Source organism: Thermobia domestica, chromosome 6 (assembly GCF_964235325.1).
Source record: "Thermobia domestica chromosome 6, izTheDome1.hap1.1, whole genome shotgun sequence".
NCBI lineage: Eukaryota > Metazoa > Arthropoda > Insecta > Zygentoma > Lepismatidae > Thermobia > Thermobia domestica.
This window is the reverse complement of record NC_137459.1, coordinates 143,510,410-143,523,464: the sequence shown is the minus strand read 5'-3', so window position 1 is coordinate 143,523,464 and position 13,055 is coordinate 143,510,410. Positions and strand designations below refer to the sequence as shown.

Genomic DNA, 13,055 nt, shown 5'->3' with positions numbered 1-13,055 from the left:
AATCACAAGCTGCTCCTGCTTGTGTGTCTTCGATTATTCTAATAACATTGCGCCGAAAAAGCCAGAGGTAGGAGAATTCCTCCAATCAGAAAGAAAACTTTAGCCGCGGAAATTACAAAGCGAATGGAAAATTTGGTAAATCCAGATATAACCGGATCTGAAAGTGACTATGGACTACTGAGAGGGGGTGAGGGAAAAATTAGGTACCTGACTAAATTCTACATTGGTCTGAAATTAAGAAAATTTATATCCAATAACGGAACTATGTTTCGGTATGACGTCAGAATGGTAAACCTTGTAACTATTCAAGTTATATATCCGTAAATGGGATTTACACTTAATCAAAATGTAAATAAATATATTATACAGTGGGAATATGGTTACTAACGAAACCTTTGGGTTCATTATATTTAATTCGAAGTAGAGAGAGTAAATAAATTGTGTAGCTAAACCGAAATTGAATAAAAAAAAAAAAATTACTAGGTACAGGGTGTGTAAAAAAAAATTGCCATTACTTTCAACTGTAATGGTACATTACAGTTTTCCCCGGCCCATTAACAAAATTTTGTTAGAATAACAAAATTTTGCTAATTGGGAATACTAACTAATGATGCTTGTTAAATTAACACACTCATTCATCCCATTCACACGTTACCAGTCACTCTAGGACAGTGTATTATATCTACTTGGGGTATTGCGCAAGTAATTCACTACGTTTATCTTCTGTACAATTGAAAATCTTTAAATTTCGAAAATTGTGAGTTCCGATACTTTTTTTTTTTTTTTTCAGTAGTGTTCATATAGCAATAGAACGGACAGAAGTTATAACTGAGAAATCGACTAAAAAAAAAAATTACTAGGTACAGGGTGTGTAAAAAAAAATTGCCATTACTTTCAACTGTAATGGTACATTACATCCTCATCAATTGACACATATCTAGTTGGATTTTTGGGGTGATATCCTTCTAGTAGATGTACCCAACAAACGCTCGGTAATGCGCACAACAGCCGGTTAGGCTGCGATGAGCTATCCTCTGTGTTCGACTCGGCTCAGATGAACCAACCTCTCGAGTCGGCTCGGTTGAGGTGCGCCATCATCTCGGTAGACGTGATATATGAGCGTTTTTTCTGAGCTCGGCTCTATGGTGAACAACCCGCTACCCGACCAATTTAAACCACTTGCACAATTAGAGTCGGCACGTTTCATTCAACGCATTCAAATGGACCGAGTTTCATCGCTAGAGGTTAGATCGGTTGTCGCTTTTATGGAAGTGACTGTATGTCCGGCTTAGTGAGTCTTCTTGTATCTGATCTCTCCTTAAAGAAATCCTTGATTCGGCTGTGAAGAGGATTGTTACAAAACAAAGTTCTTGTAAAGTAAAATATAAATTTCCTACTCGATAAATTTCTTGTATAGTTATCTTGAAGAATTAATGGATTTACGCAGTGTTCAGTAGCTTTTATCAGTTCAGGTGAGTAGGGCCATGGTTTTTATTGGACATTTGAAAAAAAAAAAACACTAAAAAGAACGATGATTTTTTTTATTATTGAAAATAAAACTTCACAGGTTTTGTTTACAACACCATGTTTCACATCCATACAGCACCGCAGGATTTTCATTGGGGAAGAGATATTCAAGTGACAATTAACTCACATTTTCTTTACTGTTTATGCACTTTGCTGTTCTGTTGGAGGTATCAGTAAAAGTGTTTAATGAGTATCAATCTGGGCAACAACGACACGCTAATGTTCTCTCATGCTTCACAACGTAAGCGTGAAGATTCATGAATTATCGGAAATGAATTTTCTAAAAGGTAGTCCAAACTTTTGAATATATATAGGATAATTTTGAATAGGCCTAATATAGGCACACTAAAAGCAAAATGATGATATAGAAATATAATTTGACAGAAACGTGAAATATCTTGTCTAGAGTTCAATCTGTTGGTTAAGTTACTTTTAAAATGTATCGTGTTACTTTGTCATCAACTTTTCCTTATATACAGTATATGATACAAGTTATACTAGGTGATAGTTGTTACTTATATAACTCATAGTCAGTTCGGAAGTAGCGCGCTATTTGTAGCGAAGCTACAATAGCTAGCTACAAATTTTGTAGCTCTAGATGTAGCGGCACTACAAGTCTAAACCTGTAGCTTGTAGCTGTAGCTGAGCTACATATTTTTACAGTGTGTAGCGAATTTTGCACTAAAGCTAAAAATAAATCTTTTCAAGGACGCAAAAATATTTTGTAACTCCAACATTTCCTCACAATTTTCAGTAAATTTTTATATGATGATAGGGAGAAAATATGATTGTTTTCTAATTTCTGTCCCCAATTATTTTGCAACAACATTACAAGAAAATTTTCTGAAATAAATTGCGTACTGACGATCGGTCAAAAGGATAATAATGACACTTAAAATAGACCTACATGCCATTCTAGCAGCGAAAGCATATACATTTTTTGAGGGGAGGGGGTAATATATATATATATATATATATATATATACTTTAAAAAGAGCAGACAAAATGCATACTTTACTGTGAAATGCAAATTGACAGACAAAGCTTTTATGTAATATTTTAAGGAAACTTTTAAATTCACTTACGCATGTAGATACCATGACATATATATTATAATGCATGATGCCAAGTAAACTGCATTTGTGACAAGAGTTTAAGTAGCGAATACGTTTCTGGAGAACTAGCTAATAGTTGTAGCGAGCTACAATTTTTATCATGTAGCTGTAGAGCAGCTTACTTTTGAAAAGTAACTTTCCGATCACTGCTCACACTAAAATAATGTTGGCAAACGGTGAATATATTGTATACTTGCTTTCTAAGTGTGTCTCTCGGTTCTACTGTAGGCGATCTTGCTTTCCTCAGCTTCAACAAGCGATAAAAGGAAATTTATCACCTTTCTCAGTTGGTTTCCTGTATGCTCAGAAAACTGTTAAAGTTAAGGATATGATTTAAAGTACTCGGGTCATAACCAAAGGGGCATGAAAACCATGGCCCTACTCACCTGAACCGTTGAAAACTACTAACACTGCTTAAATCGATTAATTCTTGACGATAGCAATGCAAAAACTTTATCGAGTTGGAAATAATAGTGTTAACCGGCTCGGCTTGAGCCGTGAGCCACCGGCTCAGCTTGAACTCCGGCTCGGTTCAACTGATCCAACAGCTCGAGTCGGGACGATTGGAATGAGCCATCAGCTCGGTTCGGCTCGGCTGGGGTAAGCCATCAGCTCGGTTTGGCTCAGCTCAGGTAAGCCATTGGCTCGAGCCGGCTCAGTTGGAATGAACCATTGGCTCGAACCGGCACGGTTGGATGAACTGTTGGCTCTGCCCACTTCTCAGTGCGGACCACCGAGCCGGGAGCCGAGCTGCTCTAGCCGTTGACAACACTGCTACTTGGAACCTGAAAAACACCGATTTGAAAGCAGTAGAGGAAACACCTCATCTCCAGTCGCAAAATACTCATGAGAGATTGTTCGGGGTAAGATGATGACAATGTTTCATGAAACTGAAGGCATTGTTGTGAGATAGACTCTAGCAAACGGTGATAATATTGAGAGCTATTAAGACGTTTAAGTAAAAAATGTGAGATCGTCGTGAAAACCTATCTAAAATGGTTCTGATATACCAAAATAACAACATGCAGTCCATAGATGTAACCAGCGCCGTAACTTAATATTTTCTATGGGGGGGAGAGCATTAATACGCGTATTAGAGCCCCATAGGAAAGTTGTTTTTATAATTCTTGGGCCCACTCTTTCCATCTTTCTCTTACTCTTTATGGATCCCCGGAGCAGGCCCGTATCCAGGGGGGCCGCCCCCCCTTAAACTTTACTGGTCCCCCTAAAATTTTCTTGCTAATGAACTATACTATGGTTGGATCGGCCCCCTAACGTTAGCCGGGTCCCCCTACATTTTTGGGTTGGCTACCGGCCTGCCCCGGAGACTGTGGGCCCTCCCGCACGGCGAGGTCTGCGGTTCCATTAGTTGCGCCCCTGAGCTTGTTTCATACATGACAAATTAATTAAGGGGACAATATTGACAGATCTCAAAGCCATATTAATACATATTATTTCTAGGGCACCGAATAGTAGACATTTTTTACTGAAATAGGCCCCAGACTCATTTTTGTTTTATTTACCTTTTGTGTGATGTTTTGTTTATATAATGTAGTGAACATGTTTGATGCTTCATTTATAATTTCAAGTTCATATCGTATAGGGAGTGAAAAAAATTTGTCTTAACATTGGCCCCCATCGAACGGCGAGGAGCTTCTCTGGAAGGGGCAGATGCCCCCAAGTTACGACCCTGGGTGTAACAACAAACGGAGGAAATAAAATGTCTCACCAAATTTAGTACCCTAAAACCTTTTTTCTGTTTCCTACTTATAATAATAAGAGGCCTGATAATAATAATAATAATAATAATAATATGAACTGCGTTCTGGTAGTGATGAAGAAGATATTAAGGCTGATAATGATCTCCTGGACACTAGAACTCCAGAATTATTTTGAGGTTTACGAAAATCTTACGGATCGATGCAAGAAGTAATTTGCACTAAGAAGGAATCACAATGGGATATATAGAAAAGGTTTTACACCTGTACACCTTCTTATTTTTGGATGAATTAGAAAGTTGTCCATCACCTCCGTATAATACATATACTATAAAAGTGTACGGCAAAAATAAATGAAAAATTATAAAATGAAAAAAGTAAGAGCATCGAGTGGGACTCGAACCAGGTTCAAAAGTACTAAATCCGCACAGAAAGCAAGAACTTAGCTCGCATGGCTATCGAAACAACTATGAAGTTCTATTCCTATTTCATGAATAGAGAACGAATTTCTTAACAGCTCCCCCTCCTTTTTTTTAACGAATATTGTGGTCGAAAAGCGTGTGTGCTTTACTTACAACCAAGTTTTCTGCAAGCTTCAAATACTATGATTTTCTAAATGTAGTATTACATTAAGTTATAAAAAGAGAACTGAGTATTTCAAACAGCAAACTGTGAGCTCTGTTGAGAAGTCTCGATATTTTTTTCTTTTCACTTCCCCTACCATATCGACTGCGATGTTGCCAAACCTACAATTTTAAGGGACTTGGAAAAATTCGGGCATGCAATTATATTTTGGAGAAGTGTACATACATATTTTCTGACAATTTGCACAATAGGTGGACCTTCTCCATTCGTATCCTTTGAAACTTTCGTATTCCTTGTAATCTTTTTCTCTTCAGTTACAAATGTTACATTTTAGTTGAAATATAAGGAATTTAACTTAGTAGAAACGATAAGTACAATTGCATATTATATTGTTATCTTTGGTACTGTACCCTACATCTATGTCTTTTAACTGCCGTTGGGCGCTAAGTTACGTTTTATATCATGTTTGAGAAGTACTTTGTCTCATTTTCTAGTGTTTAGGATTTTGAATTCTAGTAATGAATTATTTTCGTCCAGTAACGTCATATATATATATATATATATATATATATATATATATATATAGATAGATAGATAGATAGATAGATAGATAGATAGATAGATAGGAGTTGGACAAAAAATCTAAAACGTTTCCAAAGGAAAAAAATCATACCTAGTATGGTATTGTGCCTTCTTTTGCGTCCAAAACAGCTTGGATCCGACGTGGAATGGACGTATACAGCTCCTGAATCGTGGTGTGTGGAATTTCGTACCATTGTTTCTCCAAAACATGCTCCAGTTCCTTAAGGGATGCTGGTGGAGGGTATTGAGACCGAGCACGCCTTTCTAACTCAGGCAACAATGGCTCAATGATGTTCAGATCTGGTGATTGTGGGACCCAGGGTAGATGTGATAGCTCCTGGTCATGCTCCTCAAACCATGGTTTCACCGTTTTTGCAGCGTGACAGGGTGCCAAATCATCTTAGTAGATGCCATTACCATCAGGGAACAATATTTGGGCCATGAGTAGAACCTGGTCTCCCAAAATGGCCTCATACGCCGTAGCATTCATCATTCCATGCAGGGCTATGATGGGACGTGCAGAAAACTACGATATCACTGCCCATACTGTAACAGAACCACCCTCATGCTTTACAGTTGGGAGCAGACAGTCTATGTCATAGGCCTGCGACGGTGTTCTCCATACGTAAAGACGACCGGGTGTTGGAAACAAGGTGAAGGTCGATTCATCGGACCACATTACGTGTTTCCACTGCTTATGAGTCCACGCCTTGTGGTCCTTGCACCACTGGATACGGCTCTTCGCATTTACTGCTGTGATCAGGGGTTTGATGATAGCGGCCCTGCCATGAATTTTCATTTTATGAAGTTCCCGTCGCACTGTTTTCGATGAAACCTAGTTCTGTAGACCGGAATTGAGTTCAGACGTAATTTTAATTGCAGTGGTCTTCTTTTTAGCTGCTACAATCTGTTTTAATGCCCTCCGTTCCCTATCTGACAGGATTGTTTTGAACCACTGTTGTGCTTTGCAGACGTCGTTTGCCCATGAATTGTGTATGCCCTCGTGACATTGGACACAGTGCCTTTCGATACCTCCACAATGTTCGCCACTGTTGCCACTGAAGCTCCAACCAGACTGGCACCAGCGATCATGCCTCTTTGGAAGTCTGTTAGGTCGCCCATTTTACCTCACCACTTTCACACCACGACACTCACAGGTGAACTGGTTACTGCTGACGGAAGTGGAAGGTCCACATGACACATTGAAACAAAAAAAAAAAAAAAAAAAAAACGATCGGCAGCCGCAACTTGTGTTGTACAGCGGGGGACACTTCTAAATGGTACAGCCATATGGAGATTTACGGCTAAGGTGTACCATTTAGAACTGTCCACCGCTGTACAGTGGAGGGCCAAACTTATGTGTCCTGTATGAAGTGGTTTTAGATTTTTTTTGTCTATCCCCTGTGTATCTATCTATCTATATATATATATATAATAATAATTTATCTATTTTCAGTTGGTGGACATGATAGTGCCGAAGATGCAAAAGCTTGCATGGAACTGATGTTATGGAAAATCAAGGAAGATAAGAAAACTCGGTGAGGCTTGAATCCTCCGTGCACCGTTTTGTATATCACAGTGCGGTTATTTCATGCGTTGCGCATTCTTTCCGTGCTCTTGTACTTTGAACAAACTGACACATTATTTACCTCTCGAAGACTGTGATCTGTAGAGTTATAGTCCTTCCTTTGTGTAAGAAAACGTAAAGTGTGAATGATGGTTGTGTTTGTGTATGTGTATGTGTGTGCCTTGTGTTTGTAGAAGAATAAATTATTTTGCAGATTGCATACATTAACGAGTGAATTTCGTATTTTACTTTGTCTGCTGAAGCTAGTAAAAGGTATGCTATGTTAAAGTATACTCTCTCTTCAATATTTAACACATTATAAAGAAGTACAAAGTTACAATATTGTTATATTAAAAAAAAAATAAAAATAGATTATATGCAGGGAAAAGTTCAAATGAGTAGGGGCAGCGTTAAATAACGTTCCTAACTAAAAATTCGTAGCAACTTAATTTGGTAAATATTTACAAAGACTTCTGTTTTCGGTACATTTTGAACAACACGTAAAAAGTACTTTGTGTACTGCGCTCTTGTGTTGGTCGTTAATGTTAAGTTAGTAAGAAAGTCACTTGGTAATCAGAATATAAATCGTATTTGTCTTAAGATACGAGTACGGTATCTTCATTAACTACGATAAAATACTTATCAAAATTTGAATGTTCCTATGTATACAAGAAAAGTAAGCTTTCGAATTTAAAAAAAAATAAACGTTAAAATGCCAAAAGAAGTAAAAGGAAAGGTAGTACATTAAACAGCATTATTGATGAATATGTTTGTCTCATTATAGGAAATTTTGTGCCTTGTGGCACTTTTCTCTACAACTGTTCTATTGATATTTCATCAAAGTAGTTGCAATTTAGAAAAATAGCTTTTAAAATATCGTACATAGCGTGTAAATGAAACAACAATATTACATATTTATAATTTGCAGTCTTGGAGAGGAATAGTCATTCCCATTTGGTTTTAACGAAAATAATAAGCTTCTTGTGTGCTTGTTGTATCATCTCAACACTATTTTTTCTTGTGAAATTGGTAAATTATTCTTAACATTTGTACTAAATTGGAGGTGATATAAAATTTCACTGATAGTAACATTTTATTTAATATATATGTGTGTATATATGTATGTTGTATTTGTCCTGTACGTGAGATAGAGTTCAATTCTCACGTAAGATCTCTAGATTTTGCTCTTTGGTATTTTGAATTATTTCTGGCTACGGCGTTGTTTATTGCTTATACGTTGATACAATACGTCGAATAATACAAAATACTACTGTGCATTTAGCAGTTGTTACTACTTTTAATGATTTTTAAAAATTATTAAGTCCTGTATGTGATAATAACTTGATGAAACCCAGTAGTCTTTAGTTCATTGTAAGGAAATGAAAGAGTATACAGTTGAAGAAGAGAAAAATTTGTAGCTGTCGTGCAGTCTTCAAACATTTACCAGGAAGTGGCATTAACGATGTCGTTATACGAGTTCGATTTTGAAGATGTGAGTATATTTTCGTTTATGTTAATGTCTACATTTGTTTCGTTATCAGAACTGTAAATTAGTGAACTAGATTGTGAGCATTCGAAAGGCTTGTGTAGTGTCGTTTTAATAGGAATTAACAAATCACCTTCCTTGTTAGAGAAGTTCGGAAGAGAATTTCTACCGTAAAGTCTGCGTAGATGTGTGGCAGTTCTTTTGTTAAACTGGCTTATGCGTATGTGTGTGGAAGTTCCTTTGTTAAAATGGCTAAGGCACTACTACTGAGCGTCTGTTTGCCTGGAAGATATTTTTATAAAGATATAATAAGTTAACGAGCGTGTTTGAATAAGCTTGATACGTTGTGAAGATTTGTGTTAGAGTACATGGAATTTAGTTCTTACTTCATTTGAAAACTAAACAATAGATAAATTTCGTCTAAAAAATAATAATCTTAAATGTTATTTTTATTAATTTCTATGTATAATAATATTTCTTAAATATTGTATTGTAGTTTTGTAAAATTTTGTTCATATCGTGTTTATTTACATGTAAATACATTCGTAAGTCTTTAATATAACAAGATCGTGAATGTTTATATATTCATTCGAATTACTTTTAGCAGGTACCAGTATGCACTGTCAGAAAAATGTATCAAGATAAATGATGGAAGCAGAAGTAATGGTGTTGATAGCATATTTCATTTGTCTTTTACTGTCTAATTGGTTTATTATAATAACTTCAGGTGTAAACCTAGTAAAACTTGTGAAAAAGAAAAGACTGTTATGGATTTCAGTAACATTCTTGGAGTCAGAAATAGGGGACTTAGTATTTTTTTGTGATGTTACTACGAAGACCAGTAACAAATTTGGTGCTATGTACAAATCAAGTTACTACGTATATTAATTCAGTGGAATATTGTCGATTTGCTTACGAAAAGTTGTGTTTGTATTGAGTGGAATACATGTCCTATTTATAGGCTTTGAGTTCTCGTTCTCATCTCTCTCTGTCTCTCTCTCTGTGCGTGGGTAGATGTATATATACATCTGTGCGTGTGCGTCTGTGTGTGTGCGTCTGTGTGTGTGTGTGTGTGTGAGAGAGAGCAAGAGAGAGAGTCAGACAGACAGACAGACGTTTGAAGAAAACAGGGAAGTATGTACGTTAAAACTTTTTTTTTTTTTCATTTTAGGTGATAAAACAACTGGTATTAGAGATCCAGAAACAAAAGTAACAGTTTTATTTAATTTATTGTGTCAGTGTGTTTACTGAATAATGTAAATTGCATACTCTGCGTAGTGTGTCAGAGTGATGAGTAAAAAGGAAGGTATTATGCGCCTGCCTTGGCTTCTATTTTGTGTATCACGGAAGTCAGTTTATTTTCCAAACGTAGAATTTTCTTTGCTTAGGTGTGGAAGTACGTCTATAGTAGAAAAATATTTTGTTTGTACAGTAAGTTTTTTTTTTTTTCTTTATATATGGGAATCCTTAATATCAGTAGGAAGTTTTCGTGTCATTCGGATGAGATTTCTAATTGAAAGGATGTTTTATGTAACTAAAAGATAGCTGTTGTTTCTATTGTAGTAGCTTTACAATATAACATGTAGTATTACATACTCTTGAAAATTTATTTGTTTATTATGTGAGAATAAATAGGTAAAGAAATCTTACCAGAAAGGAAGATTTTTGATGGAAAGTACACATCTTCCTTTTCCGAAATTAACTTTATAAGTGTACTGTATTGTTTTTATTCAGTCTTCTGCTGATTGAAGTACGTTATATAGTCGTCAGAAAAAGAAAAAGGAGAGATAGAAGATAATTTCTTGCGGTACCGAAATCTATACTCCATTTGCCTCATTTGTTTTTAAATTAACAACAGAAGAAAATATTTAAGGTGGGTATACCCTTTTGTCGGAGACATGTGTTTTTGAAATCGCAAATTGGAGTGTCTTTCAGGGTGGTTTGTCTTTCCTACGCGAAGTTGCAGTATGGTGTTAATTCATTTGAGGTATTCTAGCTGAAAAATGTACCACTATAGATTACAATTTTATAAACCTTATCTGCGTTTGAAAGTAAAACTTGCACCTTAGACTGGTTATATGAATTTTGTAGTAAACTTGCATTTACATTTCACTCTATTGCTAAATTTTGCCTTTCAGTATTTACTGTGTGATATCTTGCAGTCCTACACAGTGTGCCCGTCTTTGATCAATTTATTTATACAGAAAGAGTTTATTTGTTACGCTAGGAAAAACATTAAGCATTCAGTTTAGTTTCGTATTAACACTCAAAAGCAGATCATCGCAACAATCAAAACTACGTTATTGTAACAATATAATAGAAACTAATGATCATTTAGCCATCCAGAAAACGTGCATTTTGATCGATGCTCCAGTACTTACGTTTGCTTTGTAACCTAAATCTTTGCTTTGCTTTTTAAGTCTTCAAAGGTAGTTTTCTTATTGGGTTGAAAAGCTCTCCACATTTTGTAACATAATTGCAATTGTAAACGATATAGTTAGAAGAATGAAAGAATGAAAGGAATAAATATTTGTGTGTAAGGATTTTTTTTCGCTTTATGTTACTTGAATATATGTGTTCTTCCTACTGTAGTATAAAAATAAGTAGCATGTATAAACACATAAAACAAACATATTAATAAAATAAGAATTTAAAGTGATTAATGTGTAAATTTTCCAATAAATTAACTGTACTGTGTGTTTTTAACTCATGCTTTGTTTATGTATTAATGCTAAATTTATTAAGTAGAGTAACTTTGATATTCCTCAACTCTATATATATTCATTGTTTCTGTATGCTTGCTTCCTGTTACTTTCTTATGTTCATAAACGAATTGGTTTGTAAACTTTTTTCTCTCAACTTTTGAAATTCTTCATAACGTAACAGATATTACAGTGGGTTCACGATTATCCGACTTTCCATACCTTTTGATGTAGTCAACTTATATATCTATTTTTCTGTGCAAAAACTAGGACACATTTGATATTTTAATTGTAATGTTAAACGCGGATACGACGTGAATTGAACAATACTGGTGGTCAGCTGGCAAACTAGTTCTGTGAGACATAATCTCGATATGGTGTACTTACTTGTATATTGTTCTCCACTGGTTTTGTAATTTAGCGCTTCACTTATTTTAATGCTAGTATACTTTTTTGTTTGTTTAAATTTTTGACTAGAATTATAAATTCTCTATATTACTGAAAGTAAACACCTTGTTTCTTTCGTTGAATACATGTACTTTTGAACGTTATCCAAAGACCGTTTGTTTCTGTTTATGTCGGATGATCAGTGGGTCCGCTGTATGCAAGTTAATAACAAAAGTAAAATTAAAATTTTTAAATAACGCATGCAAAATTTATGTTGGGAATTAAAGTTGCTCTTTCCGTACATACTATTGAAGTTTAGAAAAAAAATGAAAGAAGAAAAAAAAAGTATAGTGCAAAATGACTGATTTTGGAGGTATCTTGCAACATGACAAATTTTTCACATATTGAAGGCGTAAAAGGGTCGAATGTTTTTCGTGGGTGTAATAATTGCATTTTCATGTTACAATTTATAGGGTTTGTTTTCAAAGTGATCTGCTTAGCTGTTACCTCGGTGCAAAATCAGTCTCGTGTTCGACGCGTATTTGTAAAGCAAGAGTTAAGAAGTGTTCTCACTGCCGTTATTAATGCCCTTTGTTCAGTATAGTATAATTTTTGCTTGAATATGATTGCTTATAGTAGAAATTGCGTGCAAATGTTTTCATAAAGTAATGAGGAAGGATAAAAAGTATTATCAGCGAATTATTTTGTAAATGCAAGCCTTGATCGTGTTTCAGATGTAAATGTAGTATTTATGCAAAAATATTGTTATATATAAAGGTTTCGTCACAGTCGCAATATTTTTGATTGCAACGTTGTAAGAAAAGAAAATAATAAAAGAACTACATATGATTTTTGGTTACTAAACAGCATGTAACTTCCAATACTTTACCTTTTCTGTGTACATGTTAAGTCAGACACCATCCATATAGTGTAGCCATCTGCTATGAAAGCTCTATAATTCGCTATTATGTAAATTGGAGTTTTATTGTGAAACCAACTGTAGCTAGAATAGACAGTTTTACTGTATACGAAAGTGTATAGTAAATGTAACTGTTGGAATTCTTGAAATTTCACACCGAGTGACACTTTACATGGATTTGATAATAACAAATAACCGGACAGTTCAAGAGGATAAACGTGTTTTTCGTACATTATATTAATGAAGGGAGAAAACGACCGATTTAAACTCATTTTTACACATCAAATCCTGTGTAGGTGCGAATTCAATAATACACAGAGAGTGAAAAAAGGCACGACTGGACCGAGATTCGAACCCGAGTTTTCTTTCACTCAGACCACGTGGCTTGTACAGTCCGCAGCAAAAAAATCTGCAACATGAGCATGTAAGTTTATTGTGAAACTATGGCTAACAGCGCAGGGAATCAA

At 35.3% G+C, this 13,055-nt stretch overlaps 1 protein-coding gene across 1 annotated transcript in view; it reads left to right on the top strand.

The window, feature by feature from the left end:
• The window catches only part of LOC145688243 (uncharacterized), a 152,687-nt gene extending 140,044 nt beyond the window's left edge, over positions 1-12,643 (top strand). Inside the window, exon 14 of the mRNA XM_081762178.1 lies at positions 6,984-12,643. Within this exon, the coding sequence (XP_081618304.1) occupies positions 6,984-7,069 (86 nt within the window). The 3' untranslated portion in view covers positions 7,070-12,643. The remainder of the gene's footprint in view (positions 1-6,983) is intronic.
• Positions 12,644-13,055: the final 412 nt, after the last annotated feature.